Genomic DNA, 16664 nt, shown 5'->3' with positions numbered 1-16664 from the left:
CAAGGCTGGTGGGCAGTAGAGGGTGCCATATTGAGGATGTACATTTCAGAGCCCAGGCTGTGGGTACCCCAGCAAATGAGGGGTCCTGGGGTTGTCCCCTTGCTGTACCCCTTGATAAACCTTCTCCCTCTTTCTTTCCACAAGCTGCTTCCCAAGCTGCTTGGTGCCAGGTAAGAGATGTTCTCGGTGTGCTGGTGGCAGCAGTGTGGTGCCCTGAGATTGTTGCTCCCCCTCCTTGTCCTCACTGCATGCACAACACAGCTGTGGGGCCTCAGGAACGGTCTTTCTGTCCCCAAATGTTGTCCCTACCATGCTGCTAGCAGGCAGCCCTGGGACACTCACCCCCTGCATCCCGCCTCACACCCACTCTCCGCTCCCTTTCCTTTCCAGTGGACCAGAGCATGTTTGAGAACACCAGTGCTGGCACGGCACCCACCCCACGCCCGCAGCACGTTACTGCTGGTGCCCTGCCGCAGCCCTCCCGCCCCGCTGGCAGCCAGCACCTTCGCAACCTGGGCAAGGCCGTGGGGGCCAAGATGAATGACCTCCTGCGCCGTAAGGAGCCAGCCGGACCCCCTGGCATGGGGGTGACAGAGGTGAACACCAGCGCTGGTGCCGCACTGGGCATGGGGCAGCCAGCGAGTGAGGATGGGTGAGTGTCCCTGCACTCCACACCCCATGGTAGGGTTCTTTGGCTTGGAAGGCGTCACTGCCTCTCTCTGCTTGCAGGGCCATGGGGCTGGATGCCTTCCCCCGGCTGGAACCCCCGCCCCCCATCACCAAGAAGCGGACACCACGTGCCCTGAAGACCCCACAGGACATGCTCATTGCACCCCAGCCAGCGGGCAACAGCACAGAGGAACCCCATGAGCCACCTGCAGCACACCCCGACCCTGTGGAGGAGTGGCCAGGGCCGAGGGACCTCTCCCCTGCAGAGCACCCCAGGGTGCTCAGTACGACCAACACTCCAGGGCTGAGTGGGGACCAGCCCACTGCTGCCCTCCCTGTGCCTGACCTCATCCATAAGGGTGGCCTGGAGACCCCACCTCACACAGAGAAGCCCCTCTGGGAAGCAGGGCTGGAGCATGAGCTGCCGGGGAGTGCAGGGCATGCAGAGCCATGCACCCCCAGCCGGGAGGCAGAGGGTCCCCATCCTGACCTGCTGTCCTTCGAGTAGCAGTGGGCAAAGGGCACTGAGGGGGCTGGCTCTCCCAAACACCTCTCTCTCTGCCACTTGCTGGATTGTTTTTGGGGAGAGGAGAGCCCCAGGGCAGCAGGAGGCATTCCTGAAATGGCCTGTGGCGTGGGGATCCTCCCCCCCCCACCTCATCCCTTCTCCCCAGCTGCCCCGGAGGAGCACAGCCTAACTTGCCACCACTTCTTGTGGGCACCAGCTCCCTGCCCACACCTCTGTCCCACCGTCTGTGCCCGCAGGCTCTCACAGCCCCGAGGCGCTCCTCTGCCCAGTGCCACCACTTTGCAGCAGGGCCTGGCCGTGGGAGCTGCGGCACGGAGCAGGGTGGGAGCCTGGCACCATGCAGGCTCTCGGTGTGCATCTCCCTGCCCCAGCTCCTGCTTGTTTCTTGGTCTTAAAGCAACCACCCGCGGCCGGCCGGACATGCCCAGGCGGGCACCCTGCTCCACATGGGCCAGCTCCTCCAGTTCGATGGGGAAGAGCTTGTGTGTGAGGCTGGGACACAAGGAGGCACGCGGTTCCTCACACTGCTCTGTGGTTGTTTCTGGGGGAAGCACAGGAGGGGTTATCTGCACGGGGACCCCTGGGCAAGGCAGCGGCCATGGAGCAGCACTTCTGACCTAGAGTTTCCCTCACCGCAGCGGTGGCGTCGAGAGGGTTATGGTGAAGGTTATGGTGAAGGTTAGGGTGAGGGCTGTGGTGAGGGTGAGTGTTAGGGTGAGGCCCGAGGGGGGCGGGCGGTCACTGGGTCACCCCCCCAGACACACACCTGCCTCTCACCCCCGGCCCTGAGGCCACCGGTGCCGGTGTCACCCTCTATTTATGTTGCCTGGGGTGTGTCTGTGTGTGTGTGTAGTTTGGGATTAAAGATGCGGATTGCACAATAAAGTTTTTTGTAACCCACCGACACGGGCGGCTACCTGAGACCCCACGCGGAGCGGGGCGGGGCGGGGCAGGGAACGAGGTGGGGCCGGGGGGCGGGGCCTACGCGCGGCGCCCCGCCTCTCCCCGCCCCACTTCCGGTGTCATGGCGGCCGCGGCGCAGCGGCGGCCGGGCCGGGGTGCGGGTGCGGCGGGGCGGCTGTCGGCACGGCGGGGCGGCGGTAGCGACGGGGCGATGTGAGCGGGAGGCGCCATGTCGGGGTGCGTGTGGGGCGCGGCGCCGCCGCTGCTGCTGGAGGCGCTGGGCCGGCTGTGGGAGGTGCAGGCACCGCTGGGCAGCGGTTCCTCGGCCTCCGTGTACCGGGTGCGCTGCTGCGGAGACCCGCGGGCCCCCCCCGGCGCCGTTAAGGAGTTCGTGCCGCCCCCGGCCCGGCCAGGCCCCGCGCGCCGCCCCGGCGCCCGCCCGCCCGCCGCCGCCACCGACTGCGCCGAGTACGGCTTCCGCAAGGAGCGCGCCGCGCTCGAGCAGCTCCGCGGGCACCGCAACATCGGTAACGGCACCCCACCCCCGCGCTGCGGCCCTCCGGGCTCACGAGACCTCGGCCCCGAGGCGGGGTGGGCCTCCTAGGGGCTGACCGCAGGGTGGGCACCTGGGTTGGTACGAGGGGCGGCCTGGGATGGGATCCCCAAACGGCGGCCTTACTCCTTCGAGACAGGCGTCCTGCCCCTGCCCTAGGTCCTCGGGGGCGGGGGGGTATCACCCTACACCGGCAGGGCTGGTCCCGCAGGTTGCTGGCTCCTGGAGCCGTGGATGGGCTTCTCCTGAGTTCCATTCTGCAGAAGCAGTACAGCGCTGCCTGCCGCAGCTCTGGAGGTCAGTGGGCAGCGATAGGGAGGAGCACAGTTGCAATGTAGTTGCTCATGACCAAGGTTTACAACCTGTCTCGCTGCAGTGACGCTGTACGGCGTGTTCACCAACCACTACTCGGCCAACGGCCCATCCCGCTGCCTGCTGCTGGAGCTGCTGGACATCAGCGTGTCCGAGCTGCTGCTGCACTCCAGCAACCAGGGCTGTTCCATGTGGATGATCCAGCACTGTGCCCGCGATGTCCTGGAAGCCCTGGCCTTCCTGCACCACAAAGGCTACGTGCACGCGGACCTCAAGCCACGCAACATCCTGTGGAGCGCGGAGGAGGAGTGCTTTAAGCTCATTGACTTTGGACTTAGCTTCAAAGAGGGGAATCAGGTTTGGAACGCGCTGCTCTTGAAGCAGTTCGCTCTATCTTGAGCTGCGCGGATCTGTGCTGCTTTCAGCTTCTGGGTGTAGGAGGGGAGGTGGCGTGGTCAGAATGAGCTGGTGCTGAGGGTTTCCTGGATGGCTAAAATGTTGGCTGGGCCAGGAAACAGAAGCCGTGATCCCATTCCCTGCGCATGTCTCTGATTAGTGTCAGTGTCAGCCTTTGTGCTACACGCAGTCGTGGATTCCAGAGTTAATGATACAACTTCCTGGAAAGTTTGCTGGGTTTCATGTGGTCAGACAAGTGGGAGCAGCCAGCTCTGTCGGATCTCCTTTTATCATCTCGTATCGCGTGTAGTAGTAATCCAGGCTTTGCTGTCAGCCAGTTGCATCATCTCTAGCAGCGTCCTTGCTCTTGTCTTTACTTTCATCTTATCTTCAGCAGCTTCCCTTTCTCTTAGCCTGGATGTTTCTTTCCCACGTCATTGTGCTGACCAAAGCCCTGGCTGTGGGTAGGTGGCGTCTGTCCTTTCCCAACATGGTCAGATCTGTGCCTGCTCTGCGCTACTTTTCCTGTTTGCTTTCCTTCCCTCACTGTCACATGTTTGTTTTGATGACGATGATTTTTGTAAATTTGTTCTTGCCCCTTTTATTCTCTTCTGTGGCCTCTGTTGAAAGCAGAGACTGCTTGACTTTCTGCAGAGAGCCTCAGGAGGTTCTGCTGATGACTTGATGGAATTGCCATTCATCTCTCCCTCCCCTGGTGACCTTCTGTGAGGGGTATCAGGAATGGTTTTTTTATCAGATAGCCTCTTGGCAAATTAGCCTTTAGTCACAGGGTGGTAGGTGGTGAGTGAGCTATGGCTCTTCTTTACACGCATCCTGCCTTGTCCCTTTCCTTGCCCTCTACGCATCTAAAAGATCATACATTCATGTATTTTTTTGACTGGTCTACCTGGTATTGGCAGTTAGGCTCACTGATCTGTGAATATCTGAGAACTGCGTGGGCGACCTGTCTGAATTCTTTGGTACAGCTGATTTTAATGTGTGTGCTTAGCAGCTCCTCCTTGTTGTGTTCGGTTCTCCCGCATTCTTGGCTGAACACTGTTTCGTGCTGGTAATCACTCGCTATCAGCAGAAACCACTCTTGTGGTGTCCTGTGGCTGATGCAGATGTATATATTTTTTCTTCAGGTCTGTGTTTTGCTGCTTGCTCAGTGAGTTGCCTCATAATAGTTGATGGTGTTTTATTTGCTTCTACCGTTCCTTCCAGTCTGCTTTCTTTGGGCTGAATTTCATTCTTGTAATTATGCTGACTGTTCAGGTGGCCCTGCTTTGAATATATACTGGATGTCAGCCTCCATTCTCTGCCCTTGCTTAGCAGCATATAGGCATGAATACCTTATTTCAGTCAAGAACGTTTTCCTCACATTTCTGACAGCTCTGCCAGGGTTATTGTTACATAACTTTTCTACAGTTACTGTTTAACAGAGAATGGCTGTACACAGAGCAAGGTCTCAACCATGTAAATCTCTCTACATACTTGAGATGGTAGGAGTGAAATTCCATCTCTCGCTGTTTGCTGGTGGCAATGACCACTGTGTTTTCTGTATCTTGAAATGTTGTTTGGTGGGGCTGTTGAACTGCTGCTTTCACCACGCTAGAGGTTCTGTTCTTTGTTGATCGGAGGGGGGTACCCTACTGCACAGTTTATCTACTTTTTCTTTTTTGGTTCATGAAACGCTGCTGAGCTCTGTTGCTTAGAAATGCCTTTTGTAGACTTTATTTTCAATTGGAGAAACAGGTAATTTTGGTTTTAATATATTCCCTAGTTAAGAATTCCCAGTCCTGTGCCTTGTCCAGGAAGTAGGCTCACATATTCTTCTGTCATTCCTTGAGTTACATCAGTGTATTATTGAAAAGGTATTGGGCAAAGGACTTGTCTAGACACAGCCATGGCTGGCTGATCTAGTGTTGGCTGTGGGCAGGAGCTTGGGCGGGAAACTTTCCGAGCTGCCCCCCAACCAGCCCTCGTGTGATTCTGTGATTGTCTTGTTTTAACTAGGCAGTGTGTGGGCATTTTCCTCTGCCAGCCACAGCAGCTGAGCAGGTATTGATTGCTGCAGCACTTCTGACTGCAAGGAGAGAGAAGGAAGAGGTGCGTGGGAAGCGGCTTTGATAATTTCCTTGTCTGGGTGTTAGGTGCCTGCTTCATTCTTTTAGTATTTTGTTCTGGAGATCATCAGTGCTTGAATAACAGAAGCTGTTACTGATTCTCACTGTTCAGACTGAGTAGTTTGAGCTCTCGTACATGACGCACATTTTGTGTGTTCCATCCACCCTTATCCTGAAACTTCCAGTGTCCTCTGCACGTGCACTGTGACATCCAGATTCTTTCTCCCAGTAGTGCTGTCATTCATTGAGCTCAGGTGTTAGTGGGATGGCTGCTGTTTAGCTGGGAGATGTTTTTCTTCCGCATAGTCTTGCTGTTTTTGCTTCTTTTTTCCCCATCATCGACACGGCAGTACAGCCAGTTGAGCTGCCTTCTGACACAACTGGCTGTACTATGCTTTTAGTAAATTTAGCAACAGTATTTTGGTGACCCATCCGGAAGGGCCTCTGTAAACTGATTTAAGAGTAAAGCAGAGAACTTTGAAAGAGATCTGTGAAATTAACTTCTTGTGTTTGCTTGGTCTTCTGTAGGATGTGAAATATATTCAAACAGACGGGTATCGGGCTCCAGAGGCAGAACTGCAGAACTGCCTAGCACAGGCAGGGCTCCAGAGTGAGACGGAGTGTACCTCTGCTGTGGATCTGTGGAGTCTGGGAATCGTTTTACTGGAAATGTTCTCAGGAATGAAACTGAAACATACAGTCCAATCTCAGGAATGGAAGGTGAGTAAGAACTGCTGTTGGCTTACACCAAACAAGTTCTTCTGCTGCTTATTTGTACCTTAGATTTGTAAGGTAGCACCTGGCAGCTAGAGAGTATTTCTTTGATGTTTCTGTAATCCCATTGTCCTGGGAATTAAGATTTCAAAACCTTAAAGACCTGTGGGACTGTGTCTGAACACTGCCTGTGTTCAGGCTACTGAAACTGTACAGCTCCAGGATTCTGTGTTTGGAATCTCTTTTGTCTGTATCTCTCTCCAAGAGCTGGGAGGTGAAGTTTTCTGGTTGTAGTGATGGAAGAGTGAAATAGCTATGGGGTGGATAGTTCAGCAGCGCCATGCTGCTCAACAGTTATTTGCCGTTTTTACCATAACGTCTAACTCTGGACCCTTTCTTGTCTAACCTTACTGTAGGGAACCTGCTTTTGCAGGGAGGTTGGTCTAGGCAATCTCCAGAGGTCCCTTCCAACCCCTATGATTCTGTGTTAGCTCTAACTTGGAATTTTTTCTCCTACATCTTTATCCTGAGAAAACAAGAGGAAGGCTCTGTGTTGTGAGCCTTGAGCCTGATTCTGTCCTCTCCTTACCGTGAAATAACTTTGTTTCCTGCTTCCCTTCCCAGTAACAATGTCCTTTCAATATCATAAAGTTCTTAGTAAGAACGAATTTGTTTGCACATGACACGTTCCAGCTTTTACGTAGGCAAATGGAAAATGCCTAACCCTCTTTTCCTAGAACCTAGGTTATTTCAAGCTTTGCACTACTATTTCTTTTCGTCCCTAACTACTGCTTCTTTTCCTTTTCAGGCAAACAGTTCTGCCATCATTGATCGCATTTTTGCCAGTGAAGGGGTGGTTAATTCAGCCATTCCAGCTTATCACCTCAGAGACCTTATTAAAAGGTATCTTTACTGTATTTTGAAGTGTTGCTTAAAGATGTGCCCTGTGAAGTCTTGTGCCTTGCGCTTGGCAACTTAGAACCTACACCTACCACTTTGTTTTTAATGCTCTTGCCACTGTGCTAGTAACAAGCGCAAGCATTAGCTGTCAGTGCTTCACACCAATGAGTCTGTATTTGGAGAAAACTGGAAAAATAACAGTACAGTGAAAACGTTGCTGCTTTAGGAGATTGTCAGAAACAAAAGAGGGGGCAGACAGTATTCAAATGTACCTGTGCAGTTCTCTGCTGAGAGGTCTGCAGGGCTTGGTCTCCCTGACTTGTGACTCTTCTTTGAGGCTGCAGAGTGCATGAGGCCACAACTTGGCAGAGAGCCACTTTTAAAGTTCAGGTGGGGATGCTCTCAGGCAAGCCCTGGGTTATTAGCTGCTTTGAATCCCATTTGTGACAAGATGTGGGAGCTGCTTGGAATGCAGTCACTTTTGTGAGACTCTAGATGAGTGTCTGAGACAAGGGCAGAATGGCCTGGAGAGGTGGAGCTGGAACATGTAGTGTTCATTGTAAACCTGTAAGTGAGCAACTTCCTTAACTTGGTGTTGAAAGGCATCTCAAAGCAAAACCTCCTGTATTATGCTCTGCAGATGCTCTCAAGAGATCCTTCTGGTGTGATTAAGCTGTGAATTGGAAGATGTGATCCTGGCTGTTCTCTTTGTACTATAAGTGCCCTAAAGATAGGATAGTCCTCAGTACTGCCTTCCAGCCAGACTTGGATTTGTTGATGAAGGAATGTTGCATGCAGGAGCATAAGGATGTCTTTTCTCTTCCAGCATGCTTCATTGTGACCAAGGCAAGCGAGCCTCTGCTGAAAAGGCTTTATGCAGCCCGTTCTTCAGCATTCCTTTTGGTAAGCTGTGCACATCATCTTTGCTCACATGGATATACATTTGCTTCCTGTCTTGTCCGCATTGCTGCTCCCAAGATTTGTGGCACTTGTCAGACCTCTGGCACTGCAGCAGGCAAGTCAGAGTGCTGTCCTTCCTCTCAGCACTCTCCTGTTCCTGTGAATGTGTGGGCTGTCACTTTTCCTTGGTTGGACTCCCAGTAAATTCTGCTCAGATTGAACTGACTGAGAGTGTACTGACAGCCGTACTCAACCAAGGGGACAGAAATAAGCGAGGTACTTAACTGGTATTATGACCATTAAGGTGCTTTTGAAGAGTGTGATGCTATTTATGGTGGGCAGATGGATTTTACTATGCTAACAGATTCCCGGTTCAGAAGCAGGGAATATGAGCAATGGCTGGTGGTTGCATCTGCTGCTCCCTCCCCTTCGCAGGCTGAGCAGTCCCAGTATGTTCTCACGGTGCTGGAGCCCATCTTGGACCTGAAAAGGAGGGAGAAAGCCAGGGCCTGCTTCTTGTGGTGTGCGTGTGGCAGGTCAGACAGATGCCACCTCGCTTTGATCTGGCGCTTTCTCTTCAATTGAGAAAAAAGATGATGTATCCTCAGGACCTCCCCATGTGGGTTGCAGGCTGTCAGCAAAAGATGGGCTGGAACTGCTGTGTTCAAGCTCATACCCCTCCACATTTCATGTTCCAAAAGCAATACGGTAGCATTGTTCAGAGCTTGCCTGCTCTTAAGAGCACCGGTGAAGAGCTCCACATCCAGCTTTTCAGCAGCATGAATCAATGCATCCAGCTTCTTGATGGGCTAGCATTTTTCCTTGAATCTGAGTCCTGCTTTTCTTAAGCTGCTTGGTGTAGCTTGCAGATAAGCTGTTAAATACAGAGGTTGTGTTTAGATGTTGGGGTCTCTGCATATTGATCAGAAGTAACAAACTCATTCCTGTTTTAAAAATTCTCTTGCATTTCAGAAACTGTGACTGTTATAAAGACACCTTCCATAGAAGGAGTTGAACCTTTCTGCCAGTCTTGCTTTAGAGCAGAGGCAGTGATATATTGGCAGTGCTTTCTGGTCTCATTTTGAACACACAGACCTTAACTGTACCTGTTTGTACCAGGAAGGTGCTTCTGCGGTTAGTGCTACAAGTTTATACAACAGCTTCACTTTTTCTTAGTTGCTGGTTGTCTTCCTTGCCCAAGTTATACGTAAGCGTGTCTGCACAAAGAAGCATTTACTGTTGCTTTCCTACGAAGTCAGAATATGATCTGTCGTTACCTTTCACTTGGACACAGCTGTTCTGTGTAGAGCAAAGACAGCTGAGAATGACTTTCCTTGTCATTTACAGCCAAGTCTTGACTTTCCAGTCCCTCAGATTCTTTCCTGTGCTGCTTGTAGCCTGCAGCCTGATGTGTTGTTGATGTGGCTGGTATCATCTGGGACTGAACAGGAGCAGAAGTGCGAGGCAGAAAGTACACCCTAGGACAGAAGGGTATTGCAAGAAATGCATTTGTCAGGTGGCTCTGAGTTGTAGGGGTTTGTTTGTCTCCCTTCTCAAAAAAGGACGTGTGAAGTGAATTACAAACTTACTTGAGCAAAAGGGCTGCGTATAAGACTGAGGCAACAGTTAAATGTTCCTTCAGTCCCCTATTCAGCTGATGCTGTCTCTTGTTTGCCAATGGTCCTGTGAAAGAATGGTCACAGCAGTTCACTTGAAAAGGTGCCATGCTCAGCTCCTTCGAAGGGCTATTGCTGAGCACTGGGCATAGCGTAAACTGATAAGGCCTTTCATCCCCTAAACTTTTCATAAGGATTCTTCCATTTCACATAGGACATTTATACTGTGTGTCCTTGATTATCATCTCCCCTTACACTGTGAAATCAAGGTCATGTCTGCACCTGGCAGAGATGTCAGGTCCCTGATGCGTATTGTGTGCCTAGCTTGGAAAAGTATTTCCAAGGAAATAATCACCTGCTGTCTTTGTGAACCTAGTCAGAAAGCTCACACTGGAGAACTGGAGCCATTTCTTCCCTTTTCTCTCCTCTGTCTCACTGTCAAATGTGAAATCTGTGGATTCTGCTGCTGTGTTGAACTTCTGCAGCTTGCCAGTACAGATAAAAGTGTTAACACTCTTGAAGTACTGCAAGTTGGGCTCCCAGATCTTAAATCAATTGGTCTGCTGGTCCCTTTTGGGAACATGAAATCAAGCTTTTGTTCTTGGAGAAGTGACATTGTCTGTCTTTGCTGCTTTGAATTTCTGTCCACCTTGATGGTTCCTTTTCCTGCAGCAGGTTCCATACCCTGACAATTCCAAGTCATCCTGGAGCTGTCTGTTTTCTTCCAGAGCTGAGGGTCCCATAGCAGTAGGCTTTATTTCTGCTTCTGTAAAGTTGTTCACAGCATCTTACTTTTGTCATGTGACCTGGACTTATTCTGTAGCACTGCCTTATGTAATTAAACATTTTTACTTTTTCTGGTGTGCGTGCAGGTCTTCAAAGCAACATATTGCATTTGGATTTTGAAGGTGTTCAGGGAAGAACCTGAATATCATGTAGAATCAGCTGAGGCTTGTGCCTTAGTGTAGCTTAAGAATTGAAGTTATAGAAGCTGACTGGCCTGTTTCCAGCTTGTCTGCTACCAGTAACAGGAGGAGCAGGTTGCAGAATAGTTCTTTCATCTTCTCTTGTCGCCATATATAAGGGGTAGTTTGCTCAACTATCATAGCCCTTGAGGTCTCATTAAGTTCTAAATCTGAGCTAAGCAGGCACAATGCTAGTCTTAATTGCTGTTAGCTTTGTAATTTTAAAAGCAATTTCAAGTGCACAGGCAAAGATATGTTGGAAATGGGGAAAATACATTACCTGTAAATGCAGGTAATAATAGAGTGAAGCAAAACTATATTGCAAAGAGCAGGAAGTTCTTGTGTGTGATAGGAGTGCATATTGAGTCAACTTCATGCTTTTGTGCTCCTTTGATTTCTTTTGTTTTCTCTAACTGTGTGGGTGTCAAACAGCTCCCCATATCGAAGATTTGGTGATGCTCCCCACGCCTGTGCTGAGGCTACTAAATGTTCTAAGTGATGCTTCTCTGCAGAGCGAAGAAGAATATGAAGGTTGGTGTATGCTTTGTAATTTTCACACAGCAGTGTCATCTTCCTGTTTTGTTTGGTATTGGTGATGAGAGAGCAACCAGAGGAGCAATTAATAGGTGCAAGAGTAATGAGCTTCTCAGCTGAGCTCTGATACCAAGAGGGTTAACCGCACCAACAGAGAATAGGCCAAGATTGAAAGATTGAACCAGAATGCAGAGCTTATAGGGAGTTCTTAAAGAATCCCAGATTGCAAAAAAGATCAGTTTTGATTTTCCTATTTGATTAAATACTCACAGAGCTTGTAAGGTGTTTGTGACTTTGAGCTTCTGCAGAACATGCACAGGGCTCTGTGGAGCCCAGAAACAGGATCCTCAATAGTTTACTGGTTGACTTATCCAAGATCTCATCAGAGAACTGAAATAAATTGAGTTCTTAAACTGTATCAAAGCTATACTTGATAGGAAGCGAGGTATGTCTGTGGAATTTACTTTTCTGCTTGCTCTCAAATCCCAGTGAGCGGCACAAGTTAGAGAGCTCAGGGATAGGAGTATAAAAGGCTGAGTTCTGCTCACACAAAGACTGGTTTGTAGCAGCTACTTTAGTTCCCCTCCTCCAAGTGCCGTAACCAAAGCAAGCAGTCACAAATCCTGAACGATTTAGCTACTGGAAGGTCAGGCTTCACGTGCAAGGAGAAGTACTGTCTGTTTTCAGGGATTCCCTGCCTGCATGTCTGTGTGCCTCAGTTCAGACACTGTCTTGTTATGTGTGGCTATTGAGCAGTATCAATTTCTGCAGTGGAAATCCTTGATTATTTATTTTAAATTGAGAGGGAAAGGCTGCGTTGACTGGAAGTTCTTGATGTGTTCGTTTAGCCTTTGCATGCTTCTTAGCTCACTCTAGTTTGCAAAGTGAAAGACAACCAGCTCTTTCCTTTCTCAGATATCCTGGAAGACATAAGGGAGGAGTGTCAGAAATACGGACCGGTGGTTTCCTTGCTTATTCCAAAGGAAAATCCTGGTAAAGGCCAAGTAAGTGAAGGGAGGGAAGAGGCTGTGGACTCTTGTGGACACTCTGTGTGCTGCAGGACTGCTTTCTCAGCTCCTGACTGACAACAGTGCTAAAAATAGCACTGTCTTGAAGGACAGCGCAAGTTCCTTCCCAGATATGTAGAGTTCCCTAACCTGAGAAGACCCCAAAAACAGCTTTAGGAGAGGGTCTGGAATATGGGAGAAACCAATGTGTAGTAGAGGAAGTGCTGAGGATGTAAAGCGTTGTCATAATTTCTCCCACCTTACAAAACACACTGTCCAGAAATAAGGAGTGAGGGTTGAAATTGTGACTCAGAGATGCATCTTCTTCCTTTATAGCTCCTCTGCTCTGGATTCCTCCACACATGGAGGATGGATTTCCTTAGGGACTGTTTTCTCAGTTGCAGGGTTGGGAGGGAGGAGGGTGGCATGCTGACCCAGGGGCATTACTCCTCCTCTCTCTTTTTCAGGTCTTTGTTGAATATGCAAATGCTGGTGATTCCAAAGCTGCCCAAAAAATGCTGACTGGAAAGATTTTTGATGGCAAGTTTGTTGTGGCTACATTTTACCCACTGAGTGCCTATAAGAGAGGATATCTGTACCAAAACTTGCTGTAGGCAGTAGCAACAATCAGGAGAGTTGTCTCACTCCTCTTCCTCATGTGTTTTACAGTTGAATGTACAAAAGAGCTTCCTAGCCCTGCTTCTGAGTCATCTGTAAAGGAGAGATGCAAAGGACTGAAATGGGCTTTGAAACCTTTACTGCTGCTTTGTGATGTGCAGAGGAGGCCTGGATGGCTTTAAGCGTGTGCTTGTGTGTGTGTGTGTAGTGCTTGCTTGTTTACAGTGGATGTGTGGCTTTGCCTGCCCTGGCGGGCGCTCAGGTGACTGGAAGGTGGCTGTGGGAGCCTTGCAGGCAGAGCAGGTCTCAGCAAGCACTTTCAAGTGATGGAAGTGAGACCACTGAATGTCTTGGCCCTAGTGCCTGGTTTTGCTCTGCGGAGAGGATTTCTTTATTAAGCTTTCCTATAATGCCTGTTCTTCTCCAGTGGGAAGAAGGAAGGCTTCCCTGCCTCTTGTTGCTATTTATGGTAAATCAAGCAGAAGCACCATCCTCGTCCTCTCGAGACTGTATTGGGAAGACTTTGAGTCTTCACATCCCCTAGAGCAAAAGGAAGCAGTGAAATGGTACCTGCTGAGCCTGCAGTGCTACCCTGTCGCTGACTGGTGACCCGAGAAGAGCCGCATGTCTCACCTGGCACAAATGGCATGCTGGGCTCTGGCAGCGAGGTGTGGCTGAGCTGAACTTGCTTGTGTGCGTGGGATAGGCAGGGACTGACTGGGTGTGGTTAAATGTCATTAGAGCAGTGCCAGCCTCAGTCCCAACACAACCTGTAAGCACTTTGTAGCCTGAGGTGATGTGAAAATTGTCACACGGAGTCATCTTTCTAGCCTGCACCCTGTGCTGGCACTGACGCTCTGAGCTCTGATGCCAAATCATCTGTAATATGCAAGTGTCTTTAGGTGATATTTTTGGAAAGGAGTGCGCAGTATTCTTTGTGTGTCAGCAGGACTTCTGCCTGAGAGTCTTACGAGAAATTAACATATTTGTCTGTTGTAGGTTCCACGCTTGGCTTTTCTGTGTTGTGCATTTTGTTTTCGCATTAACCCACTAGACTTGTTGTAGATTAGAAGCACTGACACTTTTGGTCCTTCATAGGTTGCACAAAGGGCCTGAGGCAATCTGAGATCCTGTTTGGAAAGGGCTTGGCCAGTAATCACTCTTAACTGGCCAGACTGATGTCTTTCCCAGCATCAGGGACAACAGCCACAGGTTTCTGGAGAAAGAACCTGGGTGAGCAGCATCACTTCTTCCCCACAGAGTGTGCTCTCTGCTTGTCTGGCTTTAATGCACAGGCAGAAGATCCCTAACACAGCTGCTAGCATGGGGCAGCCGGATGCGTTGCTTCCCAGGGGCGCACAGACCCGTGTCTGTTTGCAGGGGCGGGCAGCTTGCTCCCAGCATGGAGCAGCCCTGCACAGAGGGGAATAGCAAATTCCAGCTTGCAGCCCTGGTACCGTGTTAGCGATGAGGAGAGCCTTCCTATCACAAACCCTCCTGAATTCTTTTTTCCAGATGGAATACTTGAAGGCAGCTGCCCAAACTGTCTCTGACAGTTAATAATACCTGAATTACCTTGCAGTTTACTTCCTTGCAGTTTACTTCTTGCATCTTGCCGATGCCGGACTTGCTGAAATCCTGCACTTAAATGGTCCTCCTGATTTTTGCCCTGTGTGCATGCATGCAGTTTGTTGCAAGAACCAACGTCTGTAGCATTTCACTAGTCTCTGTGCTGGCGTGGAGGCCTGTCTACTATAGCCCTTGCCAAACTTACCCAGAAAGGACCAATCTCTTTGAATTTTTCTGTAGCCTTTGAGGTGGTAGATTTTCCAGGAATAAAAATCCCACGGTGAGTTTTAAGGTATGATTTGCTGATCAGACTGTTCCCAGAATTATGCTACTTTGGTGTATGTAGCTGTAAAGCAGCTTTGCGTAGATGGGATGTGTGATTCATTGCTTTTAATTCAACTGTCCTTGCAGTGAAGCAGCTTTACTGTCTGGGAGGATCCAGATGATCCTTGGATTAGGGTTTTTTCCTATGTGAAGAACAGTGTTTAATTTGTATCAAGTATTCTAAATGTTGCTAGGTAGTAACTGACCTCCTCAGCTCTGAGTTTTTGCTGTCTCTGGCAGGTTTGGCCATTGGTACGAGCGCTTTGGCTCAGAAATTCCCAGGTTCAATGCCACTGTGTCAGCAGCGCTGAGCTGGCTGCATGTGCCTCAGCTGGCAGAGGCAGGGCTGAGGGATCTGCCCAGCTGAGCACCAGCCATGGGAGCATGGAAGGCTCTCATCTATGGCGGGACCTGTGCATCTCTCCAGTGCTGTGAGCTGCTCTGCTCTCTTTCAAGCTTATCTCCTTTTCCGGCAGTTTGCTTTGGATCTTTGGCGAAAGATGAGAGCCATGCCAGGAACTAAATACGTCTGCAAGATGCAAACTCCTGCTGCCACATTTTCTCATTGGATGCTCAGTGAGACCAGGCTTGAGTGCTGAGTTGAGCAGAAAACCCAAAGTTGCATTTTTTTTGTTTTGTTTTTCCTGCTGGCTGGAGTTGAAGATGCCGATCTCTGTCACTGGGTCCAGTCCCTGGCTTTTCCCTGCAGGCTGCAGGGAGGTTTAGAAATTCCCCAGAACAGAAGCGTTTTAGCATTATCTCTCACCATCTGCCTGCAGCTTGATAGAAGAAGGCTCTGAAACTCACCCTGGTGTCTCAGTGAGCTCTTGGTGGCTTGGCATAAGTTTCAGCCCTGCTAAAGCCTGTGTTCCTTAACTCTAGATTGTACCTGAGTGTGCGTGATGATCTGATGCAAAGTGACTGTTCTGCAATGGATGGGCATGGCTCTCCTTGTCTCACAGTACCACTTGCTGAAGGGGTGAGGTGTTGAGGCTTTCCCCCAGGTGCTTGCTGGTTTCTTGGTCTGTGTGGCAGGCAGAACTTCCTCCTATGAGCTGTCTTTCTCCAGAGCTGTGTAACAATGTACCCACGGTGGCAGGTCTTTCCCTGGTGCTGCAGCTGTCGGCTGAGGTCATGTTCCCAGCGTAGGCTGGAGCTCTTACAGCGTCTGGAGAGGAAATGGTGGCTGGGGAAAGGTATTGTCTGGGAAGAAATCTGCTTCAGGGAGAAGGATGAATGGTAAAGTCTCTGGAGACAGCAAAACTGTGAATGGTGTCTCTGTGCGGGGCCTTTCCTGGCTCTTAAAGCTGAGGGACAAAGGTGGAGAGAAATCCAGCAGCCTGTTTCTGCTGCTGTGTGTGTATGTTTGTGAGCAGGGTGAGAGAGAAAGTTCTTTGCGCTTCCAGCTCTTTATTAAATACAGGGAGTGTAACTTTGGGTCACTGACTGAGGCACGGCCAGATCCCATCTGCATTTCCAGCTCGATCCCCACTGCTCTCGGCATCCTGCCAGCACAGCGCACCGTGGCTCGTCCTCCTGAGCTCTCAGCACACCCTCCCCATCGCCGGATCCATGACCACGTGCTCTATCCGGGTTAGGTGTGAGCTGTTGTACCCCGTCACGCCGAGCAGCCGTGAGCTTGGTCCCTCCCGATGATCAATAAATGATGCTTGGAGACACAGCAGCGTGCAGCCAGCTTTGTGGGGGCCTGGGCCCAGCGCCGATCTCTGCGTCACCCGGCGGGGCTGGGAGGCGGCGGGGCTGCATCACAGTTCCTGGCTCCGTCTGGCAGCCGTGCCTCACGGCTGCCTGTAAGCGGGGCCGCGCGGGCCAGCTGCGTTGCACAACCGCTCCGTCCTCGCGGGGGCTCCTCGGGGAGCGGGCCGTGCCCTCGAGGAAATGACGCGCGCAGGGTGAGGCCGCGGCCCGCGCCCGCGCGTACCACGCGCTGCTGTAACCGCGGGCCGAAGGCCGTGCAGCGGGTGAGGGCCGGCTTCCCGCGGGACAGCCCTCCGTTACAGCTGCTTTT

The 16664-nt window shown here is 50.8% G+C and overlaps 2 protein-coding genes across 8 annotated transcripts in view; both read left to right on the top strand.

Annotated features, from left to right (window-relative positions):
• Positions 1-2102, top strand: part of NOS1AP (nitric oxide synthase 1 adaptor protein) — a 32080-nt gene extending 29978 nt beyond the window's left edge. For all 6 annotated transcript variants that reach the window (XM_021404708.1, XM_021404707.1, XM_021404706.1 and 3 more), the window contains 2 exons: positions 391-652; positions 730-2102. In XM_021404708.1, the coding sequence (XP_021260383.1) occupies positions 391-652; positions 730-1177 (710 nt within the window). In that variant the 3' untranslated portion in view covers positions 1178-2102. The remainder of the gene's footprint in view (positions 1-390; positions 653-729) is intronic.
• UHMK1 (U2AF homology motif kinase 1) lies at positions 2243-16314 on the top strand. Of its 2 annotated transcripts, XM_021404322.1 has the most exons (9): positions 2243-2628; positions 3031-3323; positions 5379-5471; positions 6017-6208; positions 7011-7105; positions 7929-8005; positions 11016-11114; positions 12033-12121; positions 12592-16314. In XM_021404322.1, the coding sequence occupies exons 1-9, from the start codon at positions 2331-2333 to the stop codon at positions 12736-12738; spliced, it is 1383 nt and encodes a 460-aa protein (XP_021259997.1). In that variant the 5' UTR covers positions 2243-2330; the 3' UTR covers positions 12739-16314. The 2 variants fall into 2 exon arrangements, with proteins under 2 accessions (XP_021259997.1, XP_021259998.1); XM_021404323.1 differs by lacking the exon at positions 5379-5471 and having other exon boundaries at positions 2247-2628.

The sequence above is a fragment of the Numida meleagris genome, chromosome 7, assembly GCF_002078875.1.
Source record: "Numida meleagris isolate 19003 breed g44 Domestic line chromosome 7, NumMel1.0, whole genome shotgun sequence".
Taxonomy (NCBI): Eukaryota; Metazoa; Chordata; class Aves; order Galliformes; family Numididae; genus Numida; species Numida meleagris.
The sequence above is the reverse complement of the archived record's forward strand: the minus strand, read 5'-3'. Positions and strand labels throughout refer to the sequence as shown.